This window comes from Papio anubis, chromosome 6, assembly GCF_008728515.1.
Source record: "Papio anubis isolate 15944 chromosome 6, Panubis1.0, whole genome shotgun sequence".
Classification (NCBI taxonomy): domain Eukaryota; kingdom Metazoa; phylum Chordata; class Mammalia; order Primates; family Cercopithecidae; genus Papio; species Papio anubis.
Genome location: NC_044981.1, coordinates 31,154,280 through 31,175,953, shown reverse-complemented (window position 1 = coordinate 31,175,953; position 21,674 = coordinate 31,154,280). Strand labels below are relative to the sequence as shown.

Below are 21,674 nucleotides of genomic sequence, written 5' to 3'. Positions count from 1 at the left end.
CTCATTTTACTTCCTTCTTTGCTTTCACTATCCTATGGCCCAGAACCAATTATTTTTTATCCATTTATAGTTGGCTGATAAATATGTGTCCTGTTAAACTGGCTCTCAAGAAAAACAATGCTTCTGACTTGTAGCATTGCTCATTTCTATAGTATAAATACTTCCACCGTGTTATCAAGTTACCAATAGTTAACAACTGTCTTCAAAAATCCTGAATACTTTACAGTCTGCTCTTGCTAGCCAGTATAAGACAGCACACCACTATTTTTTTTAAAGATATTCATGTTGTCCATTAGTTTCACTCCTTGGCTTCACTTATTTTTCTTAACCATATTTTCTCTTTGACCCAATGTTGTTTTCGTCTTTTAAAAATTGTTTAAAATTATGTCTGTAAGCTGCTACAAACTTTTTATTGGAATGAAGAGCATTAGAACAGTTATTTGGCCAATGCAGAAAAATGAAGTCTTCTAATTTTTTTTTTTTTGAGATGGAGTTTCGCTCTTGTTGCCCAGGCTGGAGTGCAATGGCGCGATCTTGGCTCACTGCAACCTCTGCCTCCCAGATTCAAGTGATTCTCCCTGCCTCAGCCTCCTAAGTAACTGGGATTACAGACACCACGCCCAGCTAATTTTTGTAGTTTTGTAGAGAAGGGGTTTCACCATGTTGGCCAGGCTGGTCACGAACTCCTGACCTCAGGTGAACCACCCGCCTTGGCCTCCCAAAGTGCTGGAATTACAGGTGTGAGCCACCACGCCCGGCCGAAGTCTTCTAATATTAAAAGATTTAATCTTCATTCAGTTCTCAAAGTCTTTGCTGTGCCCTTAGGGTATGTCACATGCATGTGCAGCTCAGGGGGAACCTGGTACTCCTGAGGGTTCAGACTCAGAATTAGGGAGTTTCCTCCTGCACTCTCAGTTTGGAGATTCCCCTACACATCCCTGCCCGCAGGGACCCTTTTTCTTGGTTCCTCTGGCCAGAAAGCTGGTATTTCTCTTATTGACTCAGGGCTTGTGCTACCACGTAGTGCAGCTCTGCACCTGAGGCCTGATGTCAGGGCAGAACTGGGAGAAAAAAGGGGAAAACACTGAAAACTCACTCCCCAGGAGGGGCCCCCCTCCAAGTTTTGACCCTCTTCACAATCCACCTGCTTTTGTTTACTTTTTGGAGTCCTTGAGTACTTGCTTTTTGTATGCTGCCCAGAATTTCTACCTGTGATCAGCGATAAAAATGGGCTATTAAACTAGTGTTTTAAAATCTCAAATAAGTTAAATATCATGGCTAGAAACACTCCAGGCATTTGTAATTTTAGATTTTTTCTCTACACTCCAGGAGGATGTGACTGTTTTGGAGTATTTTGAATTGGTATGTTTAGCCTGAGATCTTCCTAGTATTTCTGTTGAATATGCCTGTTGACTGCCCACTTGTTAGCAAAATGGCATTGAATGTTGGAACTGCAAACTACCTTAGAAATCATTCAGCACTATCTTTTGACAGAAAAGGACATGAGAGTTCACTCCCATCACTCAGGAAGTGCAGGGCAAAGATAGAAGCAGAATTCAATTTGTTTTAATACAGTTACTCAGGCATCTGGTAACAGTTTCATAAGTGCCAACCAATGTATGGGGCTATTTATTGCAGATTTCAAGATGATATATGGGGATTGAGGGAATGGGAAGTTTTAGGGAGTGGTAGAGGAAGGGCATATAATAAAACTAAATCCCAGGTCCCAGCCTCAGAACTTATTTTGTGACCTTGGTCAAGTGATTTAGTCCTTCTAAACCTCTATGTGTCCTATAGAACGAATAATACCTATATAGGGTTGGGTGTTTTTGTTTTTGTTTTTCTTTTTCTTTTCTTTTTTTTTTTTTTTTTTTTTTTTTTTTTTTTTTTGTTTTTTGACATAGGATCTTTCTCTGTCACCCAGGCTAGAGTGCAGTGGCACAATCACAACTCACTGTAGCCTCAAACTCCCAGGCCTAAGTGATCCTCCCACTCAGCCTCCCAAGCAGCTGGGACTACAGGCGTGCACCACCACATCCGACCGGGGTTCTCACTATGTTGCCCAGGCTGGTCACGAACTCCTGGGCTCAAGCAATCCTCCTGCCTTGACCTCCCAAAGTGGAGGGATTACAGGGGGTTTTCTGGTTTGAATTTTAAGAGATAAAATTTATAAAACATTTAGCCAATGCCATAAATGTAGCTTCTTTTGGTTATTGTCACTATTCTTTGAAATTCACAAGTGCCCCAAAATATTTGAGCATTTTTCATGTATTGCTCTTTAATGTGAATGAATGCATTATGAAAGGAATTCTTTTACGTGCGGGTTTGCTGATAGACTTAGCTAATTCTCATGTGTGCAGGTGTCTTGCCTATCTGTCAGTCTTAGCCTCAAAGGAAAGATTCCTACCACCTCACTTGCATCCTCATCCCTTGGGCACAAGAATAAGAATTTTTATTGTTTGTACTACTTCAAAATCATTCAGTACGTGATGACCTGTCATGTATAGGGCTCTTTATACTTCTAGTTTAGTCCCTTTTGTTTTCTCTAGGAAAGATGTTTTAGACCTGCGACAAAAGAAGAAAGAGTGTATGCTGACATCTAGGAGGGAAGAAGCGCCCTCCTCTAAGCTCCATCTCCCTGAGCACTCATTTCCCAACGACCGTACCAGGTTTTTGTCCTAGAGAGTTTATTACAAAATAAGAAAGAGAAGTCTGGGGAAGGTTCACTCATCATAGAATTTTGGCAGCTCATTGCCCAAGATGACTCGATGGTCCACACCAGCAGCTGTAATAGTGACCAGGTAGACGACACCCCCGCTTGAGCCGTCCCGGCTCATGGCCAGAGCAATAGCTGCAGAGGGTTTCAAGTTGGAGAGAGGGAGAGAGAGAATGGCTTAGCTTCAAAAATATTTTTATTCCCCCTCCATCCATATGCCTACTACTGCTTTCACCTCAAAACTCATCTTCCAGAAAGGCATATTTAGTGGTGTGCTGGTAAGTCAGTTTTTTTAAAAGAAGGCTTCCATATGTGGCATTTGCTGATGTCCATGATGTAAATGCTCCCACTATGATCAATTGCAAGTTACAAATAGCTTAACGAGCAGCTCACAAATCCTTGACTATTTAACAATCAGCTCTCATGAGCAGTCCCAAGCCAGCCTCAGCACACCTCAGCACACCACTGGTTCTTTTTTTTTTTTTCAGACAGGGTCTCACTCTGTCACCTAGGCTGCAGTACAGTGGTGCAATCACCGCTCACCACAGCCTTGATCTCCCCAGCTCAGATGATCTTTCCACCTCAGCCTCCTGAGTAGCTGGGACTACAAGTGTGCACCACTATGCCCAGCTCATTTTTTTTTTTTGTATTTTTTTTATTGTTTTTTTGTAGAGACAGGGTTTCACCATCTTGCCTAGGCTGGCCTCAAACTCCTGGGCTCAAGTCATCCTCCTGCCTCAGCCTCCCAAAGTATTGGCATTACAGGTGTGAGCCATTGTGCTTAGCACACCACTGGTTCTTACAGTGACTGTGTATCCTCATTTGATTTACTCAGAACAGCACTGGTTTATCCGTACTGCCCAAGAGCCCATTGAGCTTTGCATTTGTCCTGCCCCTTTTCACTTTTAAAAGTGTACTAGTTTGGGCATTAACTTAAATGGTCACCCCTGTATTTCTCTTCCTGTTCCTCATAATCTACTCCCTTCCCATGTTTAAAAGCCCTCCCCAGGTACCCTTCCACTTGGCTGGTTACCATCTGTGGTGAAGCGCCTGCACTCCTCTGGAGACATGCCTGGCTTATATGCTGCATCCACATAACCATAGATATAGGTGCTGCCGGAGCCACCAATGGCAAAAGGCTGTCGAGTCAGCATTCCTCCCAGGGTTCCATATACCTGGGAGAGGGATCCTCAGGTTAAAGAATCATCAAGCCCTTCCTTCCCACTGAGACATTAAGTGGTCTCTGCACCCTGCAATGAAGCCCTGGTATCTCATGTCCCAAATGTACTATACTTTCAGAGGTAGTGTCCTTGGAACTCATTGCTAGAATGACATAGGGCTTCCATCTCCCTCTACAGGAGAGTGGGGAAGCCTAGAGGAGAGAGTGCTTTGGGAGAAACTCACCTGACCCCCTTCACGTTGGTCCCAGCCAGCTACCATGAGATGTGCAGACAAGTCCTCTCGATATTTGTAGGTGATATTTCTCACCACATTTGCAGCAGCCAGAACAAGTGGAGGTTCCTCCAGTTCTATCCTGAAGGAAATATTCGGAATAAAGGTTGATAGAATTTTAAGTCTCACTCTCCTATACTGTTACCATCATCCCTGCTAAACGAACCCTGAAAACTACAGCTGCAATAGCTCAAACTGCAGCCTCCCTCTCACATGTACAGGGGAACCAGAGTCCCACACCACCAACTGGTAAGAACCCTTCAATTGCTCATTCTCTTTCTCTGAGCCCCACCCACATAACTTTCTTTCGGCTGCAAGGGCCCTGCCCTTATGGGGAAAAGCAGATAAGGTTACTTCCATCCCAACGACTTTGATTTCTCATACGGTAACTGCCTGATATTAGGGTGGGTCACAATATCACCTTCTTCCTGATTATTTATATTAGGATAGTGATTTACAGCTTTTAAACTGTGTTTGCATATATAACGTGGTTCTCCAAATAACCGTCTCATAAGGTACTATATTGTCTCCACTTTACAGATGCAGAAACTGGTGGATTCAAGTGCCAGCAGGAGCCAAAACAAGAATCTTTCATTTCCTAGTGTCCAGCTCCTGGAACAGCACACTGTACATGGATTCATGCAAGTTGGGGGAGCTCTAGTGGGTGGGGAGTCAGAACTCCATACCCATGGAGCTCCAGCTGGTAGGCAGCCATGTCGGCCACGGCTTGGGCATCGGCAGCTGAACCGGAGAGTGCACAGTAGATGCGCTGGTGCAGGGGGGACAGCTTGTCAAACACTCGGTTCACCACCGCCTCGCTGTTAGGAGGGAGTCAACAGTCACCAAGTTAAAACTCAGAAATTTTTTCTTTTTTTTTGAGACAGAGTCTCACTCTATCACCCAGGCTGGAGTGTAGTGGCGCAATATTGGGCTCACTGCAACATTTGCCTCCCGGGTTCAAGTGATTCTCCTGCCTCAGCCTCCCGAGTAGCTGGGATTACAGGCATCAATCACCAAGCCCGGCTAATTTTTGTATTTTCATTACAGACAAGGTCTCAACATGTTGGCCAGGCTGATCTTGAACTCCTGACCTCAAATATCTGCCCACCTCGGCATCCCAAAGTGCTGAGATTACAGATGTGAGCCACTGCACCCAACCAGAACTCAGGAATTTTTGAGGGTGATCATTCAATGTCTCTCAAATTTGTTTGACAAGAGAATAGCATGAAGTTTAATGCTTGGATTAAAGCAGGAGGCAAATAATCATCTCAGATATTATTAATCACTGCAGATGTTAATCAAAATTAGGTTTATTTTTCAGGCTTAGATTTTATAACAAAGCAAAAAATGCTAAGGTAAGAAAAATATGCCTCATCAATTTTTCTTTGCTATTAACAGTCTATGCTATTAACATAGAACATAACTATGTTCTATGGAACATAATGTAAGTAATATTGACCTAACCCTATATACTCATTTTGCATGTGAGGAAATTGGTTAGGAGGGGGGGAAGAGACAACATAGTTCAATATATGGTAAATGAGAAACCAGGTATCTGCTTGACAGAATCATCTTTTTGATCTCTAGATACAGATGGAAAGAAGCTCCTCAAAAATCTGTCTTCTGTCCCCCACTCAGACCCTATTCCTTTACACTCATCCCTGTACACTACTGGGACAGGTCACATACGCATTCAGACCCCAGATCCTCCTCCACAAATTCAGAGACCCAAGCGCCCACCAAATAGCTTATCATAGTGGCTTTTTGGGAAGGTCAACTCCATTCCTCCAAAGCTCCGATTTGCCAGTCTTTTCATGAATGGGTAAGAAAAATGTGTATTTGAGGCCATTAGCTTCTTTCCAAATGCATACATCTTCACTTTTACTTACCCTGCAGACACTCGGGAATCAGAACCCACCACAACGCCCCCGTCAAACTCCACTGCCATGATGGTGGTCTGCAGAGACACAGAATATGGAATATCAGGGCAGGAAGAGCCTTGATGCCCTCATGTTAGAGAAGAAAAAATATTCCCAGAGAGGCGAAGTTGACTGGCTCAAAGATCACACAGTAACAGGCCAGAGCTGACTGTCAGTACAGGCTTTTTTCCCTTCATCTTTCCACTTTATCTATTGCTTCATCTGGCTGCAGGGGAATGCCACAGCGCAGCTGTGATACAACACAGAAAGAACTGTGGCCCTGAGTTCCAACTTGCCTAGTGGAATCCTCTCCACTGTAAAGAGAGAGGTGGAGATGAGGTTCCTACAGGTAGAAGTGAAGCAGCTCCACAAGTGAAAATTATCTCCACGGGAAAGGCTCCTAGTATGTGCAGATGTGGTTTAGACCCAACACAGAGCATTTGACTATGATTCTGGGAAACAAGGTCAGCCTTTTCTTTTCTTTTCTTTTGTTCACAATCCTCCACTCTCAACCCCCATTTCATCAGAAGTGAGCTCTTTCAATTTATTGAACAGTGGAAAAAATCGAGCAGGGCAGTGGTTAGCATGGCCAGCGGCAAGGCAGGAGAGAAGCAGCAAGGAACACGTAGATGGTTTAAGATAAAAGTTTCAGTTATGGAATTTCTGATCAAGAGGCAAATAAATATCTCAGCAGCCAGGGGGGTAAATTTGTACCAAGAGAGGATTTGACTGAGAAGTTTAAGTTGACTTTTCCAGGTCAAGAAAAGAATCAAGAAAAAGTGAGGGGAGATAGAGCTACATTTTTCCTGCTGCTGAGTTGGAAGGAGTCTTAAAGATCCTCGGTTCAAATGAGGAAACCAAGTCACAGAACATGCAAACGACTTATGCAGAGTCACACAGAATTAATAGTAGACCTGGGACTAAAATTCAGGTCTAACTCTTATCCCTTGTTTCCACTTCTACTTCCTACTTGCCACTGCTCATTTGGCAGTGAGGGGAGATTTCCCAGAGTATAAGTGGTTTCACTGTGCCTTTCTTACCAGGCTGTAAATTACTCTGGCCCCAAAGGACGCTTCTCTGAGTGTGCTTTCCGACGGACCGACTTATCATGAACAGAGGGTCAAAGAACAGGGTTAACTTCAAGTTAGAGGCTATTCCTCTGTAACAAAGCTGCCCCCAAGCCACGAGTGGTGGCAGTAGTCCAGAGCAGAAGCCAGCCAGCCAGTCTTGGGGCTGCCATCTGCCCCAGGCGCCCATCCTAAGCAAAGTCCCCCCAGTGGGCACATGGGAGTGGGCAGGGAAGACACAGGGAAGGGAGCAAGGCAGCATCTGGGCCAAGGAGGAGCCTTTCTGGGTCAAGCTAGGGAAGGGCATCACTGGTTAACGCAGAACCCCCATTATCAGTGCTTGGGCTAAGAGTTACCCAGTGGCAAGTTTATCAAAAGTCTGTGTGATGAATTGGTCCTTCTCAATAAGTGCCTATATTTCCTTCTCCCAAGTGCTGTTCTACTTCACCCAGGGAACCATTTCCTCATCTCTTTGCACCATCCCCAACCCCCTTTCTTGATTTAACCAGCCCCCACTGTCTGGGACCAGAGTGAAAGCGAAAGCGCTTTAGAGTAGCTTCCCCTTGACGCTTCCAGCTAGGAGTCAAAGCACCCCCTTTTCCACCAGCCTCGCGTGCCTGGTCCCTTCACGGACACGCTAGACGACCACCACCCCAGAAAAGAAATACCCTATGCTGACTGCGGGTTGCAAGCGCTGGCTGCTAGAGGCTACCTCCCTACGTTGGTCTCTGCATTCACTTCTCCGCGCTTCCAGGGTCCCCTGGCCGGTACACCTCCTCCACCCCTGTGCCAACCCTCAAGCCCAGACCCATTACCCCGGTGTGGACTTCTCCTGCCCGGGGTAAGTCCCCGGTTGGTGCTCCTGCCCGCAGCATCCCTGCCAGGCGCCGCTCTCCTCGCCGCCTGGGGCACTGGTTTCGGACCTGGGACAGCGCGCAGCGCGCAGCCAACAGCCCCGCCCCTTCGCGGCGCCGCCAGGAGGCGCCTGGGTGCTGCTGTGCGCCTTTGCGCGCTGCGCGGCGGCTTTGCGCGCGGCGCTAACCTGTGTAGGGCAGATCTGCCCGGAGACAAGTGACGAGACAGCCCCGCCCTGGGGCTGGGGTGGGAAAACTGGTGCTGGTGGGAAGGCAGGAGGCAGGGAGAGGCGGGAAGGGTGTGCGTGACGGAGAAAATTGGGCACCAGGGCTGCTCCCAAGATTCTCAGATCTGATTTCCACGCTTGCTCCCAAAATAGTCTGGGCAGGCCACTTTTGGAAGTAGGCGTATCTAGTGAGCAGGCGGCCGCTTTCGATTTCGCTTTCCCCTAAATGGCTGCCATTCTCGCCAGCGCAGGATCAGACTGTTCCTGGGACTTTCCGAGAGCTCCGCCCTCTCTCCCTCCCCCAGCCGCCAGTAGGGGCGGACTCCGCGGTACCCAGAGCCTCAGGCCCCGCCGGAGCACGGAGAGTCCCAGGGCCGGCCGGGACCTGAACGGCGTCGGGGTGCCAATGGCTAGCTCTAGGTGCCCCGCTCCCCGCGGGTGCCGCTGCCTTCCTGGAGCTTCTCTCGCATGGCTGGGGACAGTACTGCTACTTCTCACCGACTGGGTGCTGCTCCGGACCGCGCTACCCCGCATATTCTCTCTGCTGGTGCCCACCGCGCTGCCGCTGCTCCAGGTCTGGGCGGTGGGCCTGAGCCGCTGGGCCGTGCTCTGGCTGGGGGCCTGCGGGGTCCTTAGGGCAACAGTTGGCTCCAAGAGCGAAAACGCAGGTGCCCAAGGCTGGCTGGCTGCTTTGGAGCCATTAGCTGCGGCACTGGGCTTGGCCCTGCCGGGACTTGCCTTGTTCCGAGAGTTGATCTCGTGGGGAGCTCCAGGGGCCGCGGATAGCACCAGGCTACTGCACTGGGGAAGTCACCCTAGCGCCTTCATCGTCAGTTACGCAGCGGCACTGCCCGCAGCAGCCCTGTGGCACAAACTCGGGAGCCTCTGGGTGACCGGCGGTCAGGGCGTCTCTGGAGACCCTGTGCGTCGGCTTCTAGGCTGCCTGGGCTCGGAGATGCGCCGCCTCTCGCTGTTCCTGGTCCTGGTGATCCTCTCCTCTCTTGGTAAGGGGAACGCAGGGCAAGAGGGGAGGACATAAGGGGACCGGGACAGGAATCAAAAGTAATTGTCAGTGAGGTAGAGTAGCGTGGGTTCTGGGAAATGTGGAGCAGGGGAAGGAATCCTAGCATGGGTCTTGGAACACCACTTCAGTGTAGAAGAAACGGCATTGGACTGGCAGGGCCAGAAGTTCGAGGCTCGATTGCTGGCGTCTTGATTCTCTGGGCCACGCCGGAGGCGGGGAAATCCTTTGCTCTGGGGCCGAAGGGCGGGGCATCCTCATCTCTAACAGGAGGCTTTTCTACTTCATGATCTCCAGCCTTCCTAATAAAATCCTGAAAGTTCTGGTAGAGCAACCACAGGGTAGTGAGTTCCAGGGCAGCCTATTTCGGTTCGGGATTGAGACGTCAGTGTTTCCCTTCTGCTGATGCCCTCCAGAATAATGGTGAGGGGGAGGAGGCGTGGTGGGACCAGTCTGACTGGAACTGACCTACTTAGACTTAATATTTGTTTGTGACCTGTCTTCTCTTTCTTCAGGGGAGATGGCCATTCCATTCTTTACGGGCCGTATCACTGACTGGATTCTACAAGATGGCTCAGCCGATACCTTCACTCGAAACTTAACTCTCATGTCCATTCTCACCATAGCCAGGTCTGGGGGCTGAAAATGGGGCACCCTGCAAATGAGGAAGTTGGAAATTGGGGCTGCTGTCCAAAATGCACTTATATGGGGATACCTGGACCTTCAGTCTGTTCCCTGAACACACCCTGACCCCCTTTTTTTTCCGGGTTCTTTCTAGTGCAGTGCTGGAGTTCATGGGTGACGGGATCTATAACACCACCATGGGCCACGTGCACAGCCACTTGCAGGGAGAGGTGTTTGGTGCTGTCCTGCGCCAGGAGACAGAGTTTTTCCAACAGAACCAAACAGGTTTCTCCTGAAACTCTTTCATTATACACCATGTACTGTTTATATCCTCATACATCTGCCTTGATCTCCCCCATCCCCGCTCTCTCTCTCTCTCTCTCACACACACACACATACACACATTGTTCTTTCTCATTCTTGATATACCCTCTCTCTCTGTCTCTGTCTCTCTCTCTCTCTCACACACACACACACATACACATTGTTCTTTCTCATTCTTGATATACCTCAGGAGCAAAATATTGTCCTCCTTACCTTAAGAAAAACCTAGAGTTTTCATCTAGCATTTTCTCATAAATCTATTCCTATATATCCTTAGATAGAAACCATAGAATTTCAAACCTGGAAATTTTGAGCTCATAGAGACCAACTGCCTCATCTGACAGAGAAGGAAACTGAGGCCAAGACCCTAAATGTGAAACTGCACAGTTACATATGGCTAGAGACACACTTGGGGTTAGAACCCTGGTCTCTTGAGTGCTCCAGAGACTTCAGCATGCTTTCTAGCAGCACTAGAAACTGCACAGTTACATATAGCTAGAGACACACCTGGGATTAGAACCGTAGTCCCAGTGAGTGCTCCACAGACTTTGGCATGCTTTCTAGCAGCACCCTCCTCCTCCATCTCTGTTATGTGACCAGTTTAAGCTCTTCCTGCCTGTGTGTATAGCATGGGACATACAGGTTCTTTAGGGAACAGAAAGCTTTCAGGAAAATGGAAATTCACATGTGCATCAATGACTTTATAATTAAAATGCAGGTCTTGGGTCAGGCCTTTCCTCTTTAACACTTATCCTCCCTGCACTGAGATTTGCAGACCTCTGCAGAACCCTAACATTGTTTCCTGCAGCCTCCTTAGAACCCCATGTTGATGCCCCAACCCTGGCACCCTGGCTTATTGTTAGTTCCTCTCATCACTTGGAACCTGTCTGATTCACCTCACTCTTTTCTCCCCAACCCTGCAGGTAACATCACGTCTCGGGTAACAGAGGACACTTCCGCCCTGAGTGATGCTCTGAGTGAGAATCTGAGCTTATTTCTGTGGTACCTGGTTCGAGGCCTATGTCTCTTGGGGATCATGCTCTGGGGGTCAGTGTCCCTCACCATGGTCACCCTGGTCACCCTGCCTCTGCTTTTCCTTCTGCCCAAGAAGGTGGGAAAATGGTATCAGGTATGTTCATGGAGTTGGCCCGCACTACACAGACCCTCATCTCCCAGACTTGGCACACTCAGTTCCTCTCACATTGCTTTCAGTCCAACTTTCCTGGCGCCCTTACTGATTCTCCATCTTCATGGAACGCCCTGTCCCTCTGGTCTATGTTCCCAGGTTGCTCAACATTAATCTTCATACTCTCTGGGTCTTGTTTTCTAGCTTCTGCCCACAATCTGTCGTTAAGAATTTGATCCCCAACCCATTCTGAGTCATTTTCCTCTTCCTTGTATTTCTTTAGTATCTAAGGGACATAGCTGTGTCTCTTTCTCTTTTCTCCCTTTCCTCTGCCTCTTCTCACCTTTAATTTCCAAATAGGTAACTCAGGTGTTAGTGTCCCTGATGGTTTGCCAACCTGTGTGACATCTCTTGTCCATGTCTCCACAGTTGCTGGCAGTGCAGGTGCGGGAATCTCTGGCAAAGTCCAGCCAGGTGGCCATTGAGGCTCTGTCGGCCATGCCTACAGTTCGAAGCTTTGCCAACGAGGAGGGTGAAGTCCAGAAGTTTAGGGAAAAGCTGCAAGAAATAAAGACGCTCAACCAGAAGGAGGCTGTGGCCTATGCAGTCAACTCCTGGACCACTAGTGTGAGCACCTGAAGATGAATACCCATTCCCTTGTCCTTAAGATGCCGTAACTCCATTCCCATTCCTATGACCCTGCTCCCACTCCTCCTTTACTGGGAAATGGTTGGAAATACCGGGTTTCACCATGTTAGCCAGGATGGTCTCAATCTCCTGATCCACCTGCTTCGGCCTCCAAAAGTATTGGGATCACCGGCGTGAGCCACCGTGCCCGGCCGACTGTTTCCTCATTTTCCAAAAATGGAGTGATATAACCTTCTTTATAGGGTTCTTGATGTACTAGCTGACATCACATGAATGAAAACCTCTTGCGAAGAGTAAAATGCTCCCCAGACAAGGTGATGGTGGTGATGGTGGTGAAGATAACCGTGACTTCCATGATGTGCATTGAGTCAGACTCCCTGGGGTCTCTGGGTCATTCTCCTGTCTACCTATTGAGCCTACCGATGTCACTTGGGAGAAGGGGACTTGATATTTCCTTTATGTGAATGACTGTGGTTCTTTGTGTCCCCTCCAGATTTCTCTACCTCAGTCCCTTTTTTTCTGTGGTCTCTATAGATTTCAGGCATGCTGCTGAAGGTGGGAATCCTCTATATCGGTGGGCAGCTGGTGACCAGCGGGGCTGTAAGCAGTGGGAACCTTGTCACATTTGTTCTCTACCAGATGCAGTTCACCGTGGCTGTGGAGGTGAGGTCCTTCCACCTTCACTCCCCAGTGTGATTCCTTCCTCTGGCCCAGCACCATCTGTGTTACTTCTTTCCATTCTTTACCCTTCTCACTTCACATAATGCTGGCAAGCAGACTAGGTCTCCCACCTCACTTTCACTATTCTTACCTCCCTCTAGGTACTGCTCTCCGTCTACCCCAGAGTACAGAAGGCTGTGGGCTCCTCAGAGAAAATATTTGAGTACCTGGACCGCACCCCTCGCTGCCCACCCAGTGGTCTGTTGACTCCCTTACACTTGGAGGGCCTTGTCCAGTTCCAAGATGTCTCCTTTGCCTACCCAAACCGTCCAGATGTCTTAGTGCTACAGGTACAACCTACCACTCCCTGTATTCCACTGGCCCCAACTATAATTCTGCCATCCTACATTTTCTTCCTGCCTTCAGCCTGCTTACTGCCAAGCACATATCCTTCCTAACCCTTTAAAGATAATGGTAAGCATCGTCTGTTCCATAAATCTTCCCCAAACTCAAGAACCCAGTTTGGGCTTCCAAAGAGAATGGGAGAAGAGGTTTCGAAGCGAGTGCTCTCACATTCCAAGGAATTGCTGCAGGAAAATCTGTGTCTTCGGTCTTCCATCTTTCCTTCTCCTTTGTAATTTGGAATGTGATTTTTCCATTTCCTGGTGGTATCTGACATCAAGTGTGTGGCATAGTGGTGCTGGGTGTCTGCCCTTGTCTTTGCCACATCTTCTATCTCTACTCCTTGGGGAGGTATCACCCAGACAGAGATCTGTGCATGTGGCAGGGTAGGAGTTGCTATGTTTCCCTGTTTTTCTTCTGGGGTAAGACATCATGCTATGTAACAAGGCAATAACACCCTCTAGGTTAGAGGCCTTGGTAGCCTCTTATTGTGTGCTTCTCTGGCCTCTAGGGGCTGACATTCACCCTACGCCCTGGCGAGGTGACGGCGCTGGTGGGACCCAATGGGTCTGGGAAGAGCACAGTGGCTGCCCTGCTGCAGAATCTGTACCAGCCCACCGGGGGACAGCTGCTGTTGGATGGGAAGCCACTTCCCCAATATGAGCACCGCTACCTGCACAAGCAGGTATGCAAGAAGGTGGCATGAAGGAAGGCAGGGAGCATCACCTAAGAAGAGCGTTCTTACTGAGCACTCTGAAAGGGGAGTTAGGGAATGATAAGAGACCTTGGGTGGAGATGGTGGTGTGGTCAGGAGGGAGGTAGTATGATTTCGTGACATGTTCTCAATAAAGATTTTGAGTCTTCGATCTCCAGATAACCATACTCCCGTGTGCCTTGTTCTATGACTCTTCATCATATTTCATCTCAGGTGGCTGCAGTGGGACAAGAGCCACAGGTATTTGGAAGAAGTCTTCAAGAAAATATTGCCTATGGCCTGACCCAGAAGCCAACTATGGAGGAAATCACAGCTGCTGCAGTAAAGTCTGGGGCCCATAGTTTCATCTCTGGACTCCCTCAGGGCTATGACACAGGTACTCTCTCCACTCATCTCACCACCCAGCCATCTTTACCTTTGCTGAAACCCCAATAGTCTTGCCTTTATCCTTCAGTTCCTCCTGACTCATGGACATCAATTTGAAGTTGTAAGGTCGTGCTCCTATGGCTTCTTCATCCTGACATCCTCAGGATTCTGTTCACCCTCCCAGAATCTTCCCTATCCAGCTACAACTGTCAGATCTTGCTGTGTGTGAGTGCGTGAATGCATGAGTGTGTCTGTGTGCATGTGCGTGTGTGTATATGCACGCACACATATGGCTATACAGTTCTCATCTTGGCCCTTTGCTCTGCAGAGGTAGGCGAGGCTGGAAGCCAGCTGTCCGGGGGTCAGCGACAGGCAGTGGCGTTGGCCCGAGCATTGATCCGGAAGCCATGTGTACTTATCCTGGATGATGCCACCAGTGCCCTGGATGCAAACAGCCAGTTACGGGTGAGGCAGTCATCTTCTTAATGCCTATATCCCACCCCAGCTTGCCTCTTTTATACATCTTCCATTAGTTTTACTAACATCATAATTATACAAACCAGTCCTTGCAATTCTCAGTTCCCAAATCCAGTTCCATTGGATGCCTCCCCAAGGAGTAGAGATAGAAGACAAGGCAAAGACAAGACACCTAGCACCAGTTAAAAGAGACTATCTACAAACTACAGACTGACTTTCTTTCTTTCTTTTTTTTTTTGGACAATATCTCACTCTGTTGCCCAAGCTGGAGCGCAGTGGCACAATCTTGGCTCACTGCAGCCTCAACCTCCTGGGCTCAAGCGATTCTCCCCTCAGCCTCCAGAGTAGCTGGGACTACAGACATACGCCACCATGCCTGGTTTACTTTTGTATTTTTAGTAGAGATGGGGTTTCACCATGTTGCCCATGCATGAGTGTGTCTGTATGCATGTGCGTGTGTGTACATGGCCTTGAATTCCTGAGCTCAGGTAGTCTGCCCACCTCAGCCTCCTAAAGGGCTGGAGTTATAGGTGTGAGCCACCGAGCCCAGTCCTATAGACTGAATTTCTAAAGCGAAACATAACGAAAAAGCCATCCTCATAATACTGTTTATTTTTAAATTTTTTTTGGTACAGACAGGATCCCACTATGTTGCCCAGGCTGGCCTTGAACTCCTGGGCTCAAGTGATCTTCCCACCTTGACCTCCCAAAGTGCTAGGATTATAGGCATGAGCTACTGGGCCCAGCCCATCCTAATCATATTAATATTAATTAAGCTAGTCTCTTTACACACACTGCCACTCATTTATTCATTAGGAATCCTTCTGAGCTAGGCATTTATCATCATTCTACAGATGACAAAATGGAGGCTAAAAGAGATTGAATAAGCTGCTCATATAGAGGTCATATAGCTTTTGAGTGGTGCAGCCTTGACCCAAATTTGGATCTGCCTGACTTGAAGGCTCACCTCTTTACTACTAAGTTATATTTTCTTAAAATCTAATATAAAAATTCCAAGTCCATGGGTAGAGAAGAGGACTATTCAATAGTCTTTATTCTTCTGTCATGTGTTTCACTCTAGGACTCTCACTTTTATCCCACTTTCGCACCCTTCATTTAAAACAGTTCTTAATGAAACAAAGGGTTTGCAGAGAAGTACTCAGAATGGGAAACTTTGGTGTCCTTAGGGTTGTTGGCAGAGTCAGCAGTGATCCTGTGAGGTCAGTCCCAGCCCTGGAAACAAAGGTGGCTCCCTGGGCTCCCAGCTCTGGCGGTCCGATGTCTTTCCTCAGGTGGAGCAGCTCCTGTATGAAAGCCCTGAGCGGTACTCTCGCTCAGTGCTTCTCATCACCCAGAACCTCAGCCTGGTGGAGCAGGCTGACCACATCCTCTTTCTGGAAGGAGGCACTATCCGGGAGGGGGGAACCCACCAGCAGCTCATGGAGAAAAAGGGGTGCTACTGGACCATGGTACAGGCTCCTGCAGATGCTCCAGAATGAAAGCCTTCTCAGACCTGCACACTCCATCTCCCTCCCTTTTCTTCTCTCTGTGGTGGAGAACCACAGCTGCAGAGTAGGCAGCTGCCTCTAGAAGGAGTTACTTGAAATTTACTTTGAGTGTGTTACCTCCCTTCCAAGCTCCTCATGATAATGCAGACTTCCTGGAGGACAAACACAGGATTTGTAATTCCTTGGTGTGACTGGGTTTAGAGCCAGGGTTGATGCTTTGGTGTGGCCAGCACTCTGAAAACTGAGAAATGTTCAGAATGTACAGAAAGATGATCAGCTATTGTCAATAGGACTGAAGGCGTATGCTGGCCCATAAACACCCTGTAGGTGCTTGATATTTATAATAAAATTGGTGTTTTGTACTGTGGTTTCTTACGTTTCCGGCACACCAAAGTGCAGCACACTTTTCAGCGCGGGGTGTCTCGTCTTTTATCATCCTCAATGTTTTACCCCCTAAGTGCATCATTTTTTCCCTTAAGCTTTTTAATTCCTATGAGGCCCCTTCCACTTCCCCCATCCCCTTACGCCCACCCCCAAGAATGAGCAAGACCCCGGCTACAGGGCTCACCAACGCACCAGCGGCCGCAGCTCAGAGCCGTGGCCTCTCCAAGGTGGCAGATGGCGCGGGCGCGGCCAGAGAAAGTGCCAGGGGGGAACGGAGGGACTGGGCGCGCCTCACAACTCACCACCTCGCCCGCTTCGGTCCTTCCTGGCTCGCCTGGCTGCGAAGCGGCACCTGGAGGGGAAACCTCAGAACAGTAGGCGGGATTGTCTAGTAAATAGCTCCCATTCAGGGAGGTCCAGGTCGTGTGACGTCGACAGTTGCTGGGTAGATGAGGCCAACACATGTTGCAAGGAGAGGCGTGGTTTAGAGGCGTGAAACTCCGCAGTGCTCGGCCAAGCAAGGAGCAATGCTAGGAAGGGCGGGCAGAAGGGGCACGCTCTTGTGGGTGACTACAGGTTAGGAGACCGTTGAACCGGGAGGGGCCCTAAGATGGATGCCGTGGAAAGATTCAGAGACTGCGGCCTCTTCCTGGCGCCCCCTTCCCCTACACGCGGCGGTTATATTCTGTTGCAGTTGCCCCAGGACCTGTTCCCAAGACTCTGCCCCCTCTCACTTCCGTCCCTCCTGGTTTTGTAAAGTGATGCTCATAGGAACCCCCACCCCGCGTGAAACGACTCCCAGCTCCTGGCTGACTTCCAGTCTTCTGGTTGAGGCTGCGCCTTTAGGTGACACGACCCTACCCACCCCTGTTTCCAGCAGATGCCCAAGCCTGGAAGTACCTCTTACTGTAACCCATCGCCAAGGGGGCTTCTGAAGGCGCCCGTCGCTTTCTTGCTTTCTTCGGACAACCCTTGACCCATCGTTCTCCCGACCCCCATAAAGGGACAGCAGAGAAGACGGTCCCCAATATGATAGTCCTGGTCCAGGCACTAACTGTCCTTTTCTCGGAAAAGGCAGGGGGATGTGGAAAAGATTCTGGTTCCCTCCCCTTCGATCTGTGGCTTTCGCTTTCACTTCCTCCTCCGAGAACCGACAGATCTCCGGGTGCTGGGCGGTCATGGCGCTACTGGATGTATGCGGAGCCCCCCGAGGGCAGCGGCCGGAATGGGCTCTCCCGGTCTCGGGAAGCGGGCATCGCTCGGACCCAGGACACTACAGTTTCTCTATGCGATCTCCAGAGCTCGCCTTACCCCGGGGAATGCAGGTCGGGGCTGTAGGGAAACCCTCAGGGATGAGGGAAGGCGGGTGCTGAGGAGTGGAGGGTCGCCTGAGAGGAGGAGGCTAGAGCGGGAGCGCGGGGGACAGGGTGGGCGGCAGCCTTCAGTCCTGGAGAGCGCCAGACCCAAAGAAGAGGCCACGTGGGGATGGGGCCTGAGAGGAGGAAGTGCAGGTTAGCACAAAGAGTTACAGGTGAGGTGGGGGCTCCCAAAGGAAGACAAGAGAGCTTTCCTGCCCTTGTCCACACACAAATCGTGGGGCCTTTTTCATGGGGTTATCACATGATATAGGAGCTGTGTGGTGTCTTGGGAAACCTATGAACTTTGCCTGCTGGCCTCGTCTCAGCAACTCACTTTTGCGCGACTTAGAACAAGTCACTTAGTCTAGGTCCCAAGCCCCTCTTCTGTAAAATGAGGATACTGTTACTAAACGGTGTTTTTTGAGGGTCGAATGGTTTTTGCATGGGAGAAACACTTTAAGTCACTCTCAAAGTTTTTTCGTTATGGTAACAAGTGCTTGCTTTCATTTCTATTGTGCTGGAAAATGGAAAAGGTTGATACAGCATACCTCTTCCTTCTCCCGAGTCATTTCCTTCTAGAGATTGGTTATTAACTGTTTCATTTATTGATGGTTAGATAATTTGTGCATATCTCCTCACCCTCATACTCTCTAAAACCTTTTCCTGGAGCCTCTTACTACAGAATGTTTCATTGCCTCTCTCTACCTCTTTTCTCTTATCAGCCCACAGAATTCTTCCAGTCTCTGGGTGGGGACGGAGAAGGGAACGTTCAGATTGACATGGCCCATGGCACCACCACGCTTGCCTTCAAGTTCCAGCATGGAGTGATTGTAGCAGTGGATTCTCGGGCCTCAGCTGGGTCCTACATTGGTGAGTCTATACACTCCAGCAGGCTCCAGAATCTGGGGGGCTGGGCTCCCCTTTCTACAGGAGGCCAACTCTGCAGCAAAGTGGAAGTGGATATTGATTTAGGACACACTGGGGGATCTGTGGGGTCATCCCTTCTCTCCCAAAACTCCATCTTCTTCCAGCTACCTTACGGGTGAACAAGGTGATTGAGATCAACCCTTACCTGCTTGGCACCATGTCTGGCTGTGCAGCAGACTGTCAGTACTGGGAGCGCCTGCTGGCCAAGGAATGCAGGTAAGTGAGGCCTCTCATCTTCCTTTCTTAGTCTAGTGGTTAATCCCTGGATCTCTCAGATCATTGCTCCTTACTCTTGTCCTATGCGGTCCATCTTAGTGCTAATAGCATATTTCACAAAACAGCTTTTTGGTGATAAGAACCTTCTCCCAAATCTCAGCCTGTGCTCCACACATAAGCCAGATAATATGTCAGTTATTTAGCACTGACACATCCACCCTGGTGGGATAGTATCATTTACTAGGCTGCCTTTGTATGCTTCAGATACTTTAAATTCCAAATCTTTCTCTCATCTTTAGATCCTACAAAATAATTCCTTTCCAATGCTTATCTCTTCAATCGTTTCCTGTCTCATCAAGTTGGAAAGAGCTAACCTCCCTTCCCTCACTCCACTTTGTACTCACCCAGGCTGTACTATCTGCGAAATGGAGATCGTATTTCGGTGTCGGCAGCCTCCAAGCTGCTGTCCAACATGATGTGCCAGTACCGGGGCATGGGCCTCTCTATGGGCAGCATGATCTGTGGCTGGGATAAGAAGGTGGGTGCTCTCCATTCTCCATGTTCCCCCACCATGTCCCCCATGGATGACATATGTGTTTCCCATCATATGCTCCTACTCCCTCCCTGACAAGATGCATGGCATATAGAGTGCTTGGTTATAGAACTGTTCCAGTATATCCATGGACTATTTATTGACCCAGATATGAATCATTTCGTGTGTTTTGTAAGCTTGTCCCTTTTGTTAAATAGTTGATTTCAAGTTTGTTTTTTCTTTTTTATTTCTAAAGTTCTATGACTTTACCAGAGTGATTTCCTAATTCCAGTGTTCTTGTGGTAATATTAATTCTTTTGTCCACTTTTTATGACTCACATTTGAACCTCCATATTACCAACATCTTCCTCTCCAATTTCAGCCTGAAATCTTTCATCTTACAGGGTCCTGGACTCTACTACGTGGATGAACATGGGACTCGGCTCTCAGGAAATATGTTCTCCACTGGTAGTGGGAACACTTATGCCTACGGGGTCATGGATAGTGGCTATCGGCCTAATCTTAGCCCTGAAGAGGCCTATGACCTTGGCCGCAGGGCGATTGCTCATGCCACTCACAGAGACAGCTATTCTGGAGGCGTTGTCAATAGTAAGAGACCAATGCTCCCACCATCATGTCTGGGAGGAATCAGCGGGCGGTTGGGGGGTGATTTAAGATTGAGAAACTAGCCTGGCCAAGATGAAACCCCATCTCTACTAAAAATACAAAAATTAGCCGGACATGGTGACGGGTGCCTATAGTCCCAGCTACTTGGGAGGCTGAGGCAGGAGAATCACTTGAACCTGGGAGGTGGAACTTGGCAGTGAGCCAAGATCATGCCATTGCACTCCAGTCTGGGCCACAGAGCGAGACTCTGTCTCAAAAGAAAAAAAAAAAAAAGATTGAAAGACTCAAAGGAGGGAGAGTGGTAGGAAGGAAATTTTCAGAGTCAGAAGAAGGGCATTAAAGGCCCAGTCATACGGTTTTAAGCCTGCGCATGTGTCTTGTTGCTGCCTTCAACGTAACATCAGTGACAGGAACTTGCTGAGCTGAAAGGTGACTCCGAGTTCTTTTCTCATTTGTCTACAGTGTACCACATGAAGGAAGATGGTTGGGTAAAAGTAGAAAGTACAGATGTCAGTGACCTGCTGCACCAGTACCGGGAAGCCAACCAGTAATGGTGGTGGTGGCAGCTGGGCAGGTCTCCTCCGCGAGGGCTTGGCCGACTCGGGGACCTGAGCCACGTTAAGTCCCAGAAGAAGCAGCCTAGCCTGAGCCAAAGAGAGAGTATGGGCTCAGCAGCCAGAGGAGGTGGTGAAGTGCATCTTCTGCGTGTTCTCTATCTAAACAAGTGTTTCCCCCAGGGAAGCTTCTGGGTGCCCCACTAAGTAGAATAAAGAAAAACGGTTATAAATACCTCTTGTGGCTGAATGGGGTTGGGCCTGTGGTTGTTGGGTGGGGCAGGAAATAAAGAGACACTTTTTCTGGAGAAGAGACTCAGACCCTTATCTAAGAAATGTGGCCTTACCACATATTTCTTCCTGGGGTTTCCTTCCACACTCATCTCTTCAAGACCTCAGGAAGGCTGTTCATTGTTGTTCATGGACATTTATTTGCAATTTCACATAGGTTAGGGTCCTTTCCATAGAGGGACACCTGGGGACTCCTGTGTGCTCCATTGTTAATGGTTTGAGGAACAGAGAGTAGGGCACCTAGGATAACTGTTTTTGACTTTACAGAGTGGGATGAAAAAGCTTCCACTTCACCTTAACACGGTAATCATATAAACACCATACCATTTACCCCAAATAACACTTCGGAGATACTGGATATTGAATATAAAGACAGACATTAGGGGTCCAATTCCATGATGTGTCATGCTGAATTGCAAGATGACAGGACTATAATTCTAGAGGAAGAAGAGATCAGGGGGACTCCCCTAAGTGAGGAGTGCAGGGAAAATGTGAAAGACGCAGGTTAGAAGAAATAGACACACATCATGAGATTTCCGGAATCATGCTGGAACTACGGACCGTGTCCCTTTCCAGAGAATAAAGGAAACAAATGCTTGAAAGTAGGAGCATGAGCTTGAGCATGGAACTTTCTTCATTAGAGAGAGATACTTAAAATTCCAGAATGAATAGAGTTGTA

General features: G+C 48.5%; 3 protein-coding genes and 1 long non-coding RNA gene across 9 annotated transcripts; 2 read left to right on the top strand and 2 right to left on the bottom strand.

Annotated features, from left to right (window-relative positions):
• Positions 1 to 2,666: 2,666 nt before the first annotated feature.
• On the bottom strand, positions 2,667 to 8,191 carry PSMB9 (proteasome 20S subunit beta 9). Its single transcript, XM_003897420.4, has 6 exons — positions 7,970 to 8,191; positions 6,058 to 6,125; positions 4,855 to 4,986; positions 4,121 to 4,250; positions 3,750 to 3,891; positions 2,667 to 2,851 (listed from the first exon to the last, which is right to left on the bottom strand). The coding sequence occupies exons 1-6, from the start codon at positions 8,027 to 8,029 to the stop codon at positions 2,724 to 2,726; spliced, it is 660 nt and encodes a 219-aa protein (XP_003897469.1). The 5' UTR covers positions 8,030 to 8,191; the 3' UTR covers positions 2,667 to 2,723.
• TAP1 (transporter 1, ATP binding cassette subfamily B member) lies at positions 8,182 to 16,473 on the top strand. 4 transcript variants are annotated; one of them, XM_003897418.5, is made up of 11 exons: positions 8,182 to 9,239; positions 9,772 to 9,886; positions 10,035 to 10,165; positions 11,128 to 11,333; positions 11,760 to 11,957; positions 12,513 to 12,641; positions 12,800 to 12,988; positions 13,552 to 13,725; positions 13,969 to 14,131; positions 14,450 to 14,586; positions 15,891 to 16,473. In XM_003897418.5, the coding sequence occupies exons 1-11, from the start codon at positions 8,462 to 8,464 to the stop codon at positions 16,095 to 16,097; spliced, it is 2,427 nt and encodes an 808-aa protein (XP_003897467.2). In that variant the 5' UTR covers positions 8,182 to 8,461; the 3' UTR covers positions 16,098 to 16,473. The 4 variants fall into 4 exon arrangements, 3 of the variants coding, with proteins under 3 accessions (XP_003897467.2, XP_021792829.2, XP_021792830.2); XR_002521516.2 differs by lacking the exon at positions 15,891 to 16,473 and having other exon boundaries at positions 13,969 to 14,346; positions 14,450 to 14,566; XM_021937137.2 differs by lacking the exon at positions 13,552 to 13,725.
• Positions 15,625 to 17,531, bottom strand: LOC108585422. Of its 2 annotated transcripts, XR_002521520.2 has the most exons (3): positions 17,391 to 17,507; positions 16,793 to 17,095; positions 15,625 to 16,258 (listed from the first exon to the last, which is right to left on the bottom strand). It is a non-coding gene; the product is annotated as an uncharacterized LOC108585422 (long non-coding RNA). The 2 variants fall into 2 exon arrangements; XR_002521519.2 differs by having other exon boundaries at positions 16,793 to 17,531.
• PSMB8 (proteasome 20S subunit beta 8) lies at positions 17,031 to 20,939 on the top strand. Of its 2 annotated transcripts, none has more exons than XM_021937140.2 (6): positions 17,031 to 17,386; positions 18,571 to 18,718; positions 18,880 to 18,991; positions 19,400 to 19,529; positions 19,928 to 20,132; positions 20,613 to 20,939. In XM_021937140.2, the coding sequence occupies exons 1-6, from the start codon at positions 17,105 to 17,107 to the stop codon at positions 20,699 to 20,701; spliced, it is 966 nt and encodes a 321-aa protein (XP_021792832.2). In that variant the 5' UTR covers positions 17,031 to 17,104; the 3' UTR covers positions 20,702 to 20,939. The 2 variants fall into 2 exon arrangements, with proteins under 2 accessions (XP_021792832.2, XP_003897470.4); XM_003897421.5 differs by lacking the exon at positions 17,031 to 17,386 and adding an exon at positions 17,544 to 17,815.
• Positions 20,940 to 21,674: the final 735 nt, after the last annotated feature.

What these genes read in the sequence shown, in the direction of transcription:
- TAP1 (XM_003897418.5), top strand. Translation starts at nt 8,462, where the DNA reads ATGGCTGCCATTCTCGCCAGCGCAGGATCAGACTGTTCCTGGGACTTT. An exon ending in AGTTCACCGTGGCTGTGGAG is followed by an intron (nt 12,642 to 12,799) that starts GTGAGGTCCTTC and finishes ACCTCCCTCTAG; the next exon opens with GTACTGCTCTCCGTCTACCC. An exon ending in CAGATGTCTTAGTGCTACAG is followed by an intron (nt 12,989 to 13,551) that starts GTACAACCTACC and finishes TCTGGCCTCTAG; the next exon opens with GGGCTGACATTCACCCTACG.
- PSMB8 (XM_021937140.2), top strand. Translation starts at nt 17,105, where the DNA reads ATGCCGTGGAAAGATTCAGAGACTGCGGCCTCTTCCTGGCGCCCCCTT. An exon ending in GCAGATGCCCAAGCCTGGAA is followed by an intron (nt 17,387 to 18,570) that starts GTACCTCTTACT and finishes TTCTCTTATCAG; the next exon opens with CCCACAGAATTCTTCCAGTC. An exon ending in CTCAGCTGGGTCCTACATTG is followed by an intron (nt 18,719 to 18,879) that starts GTGAGTCTATAC and finishes ATCTTCTTCCAG; the next exon opens with CTACCTTACGGGTGAACAAG.
- PSMB9 (XM_003897420.4), bottom strand. Translation starts at nt 8,029, where the DNA reads ATGCTGCGGGCAGGAGCACCAACCGGGGACTTACCCCGGGCAGGAGAA. An exon ending in CAGGAGAAGTCCACACCGGG is followed by an intron (nt 6,126 to 7,969) that starts GTAATGGGTCTG and finishes GTGTCTCTGCAG; the next exon opens with ACCACCATCATGGCAGTGGA. An exon ending in TACCAGCTGGAGCTCCATGG is followed by an intron (nt 4,251 to 4,854) that starts GTATGGAGTTCT and finishes TATTTCCTTCAG; the next exon opens with GATAGAACTGGAGGAACCTC.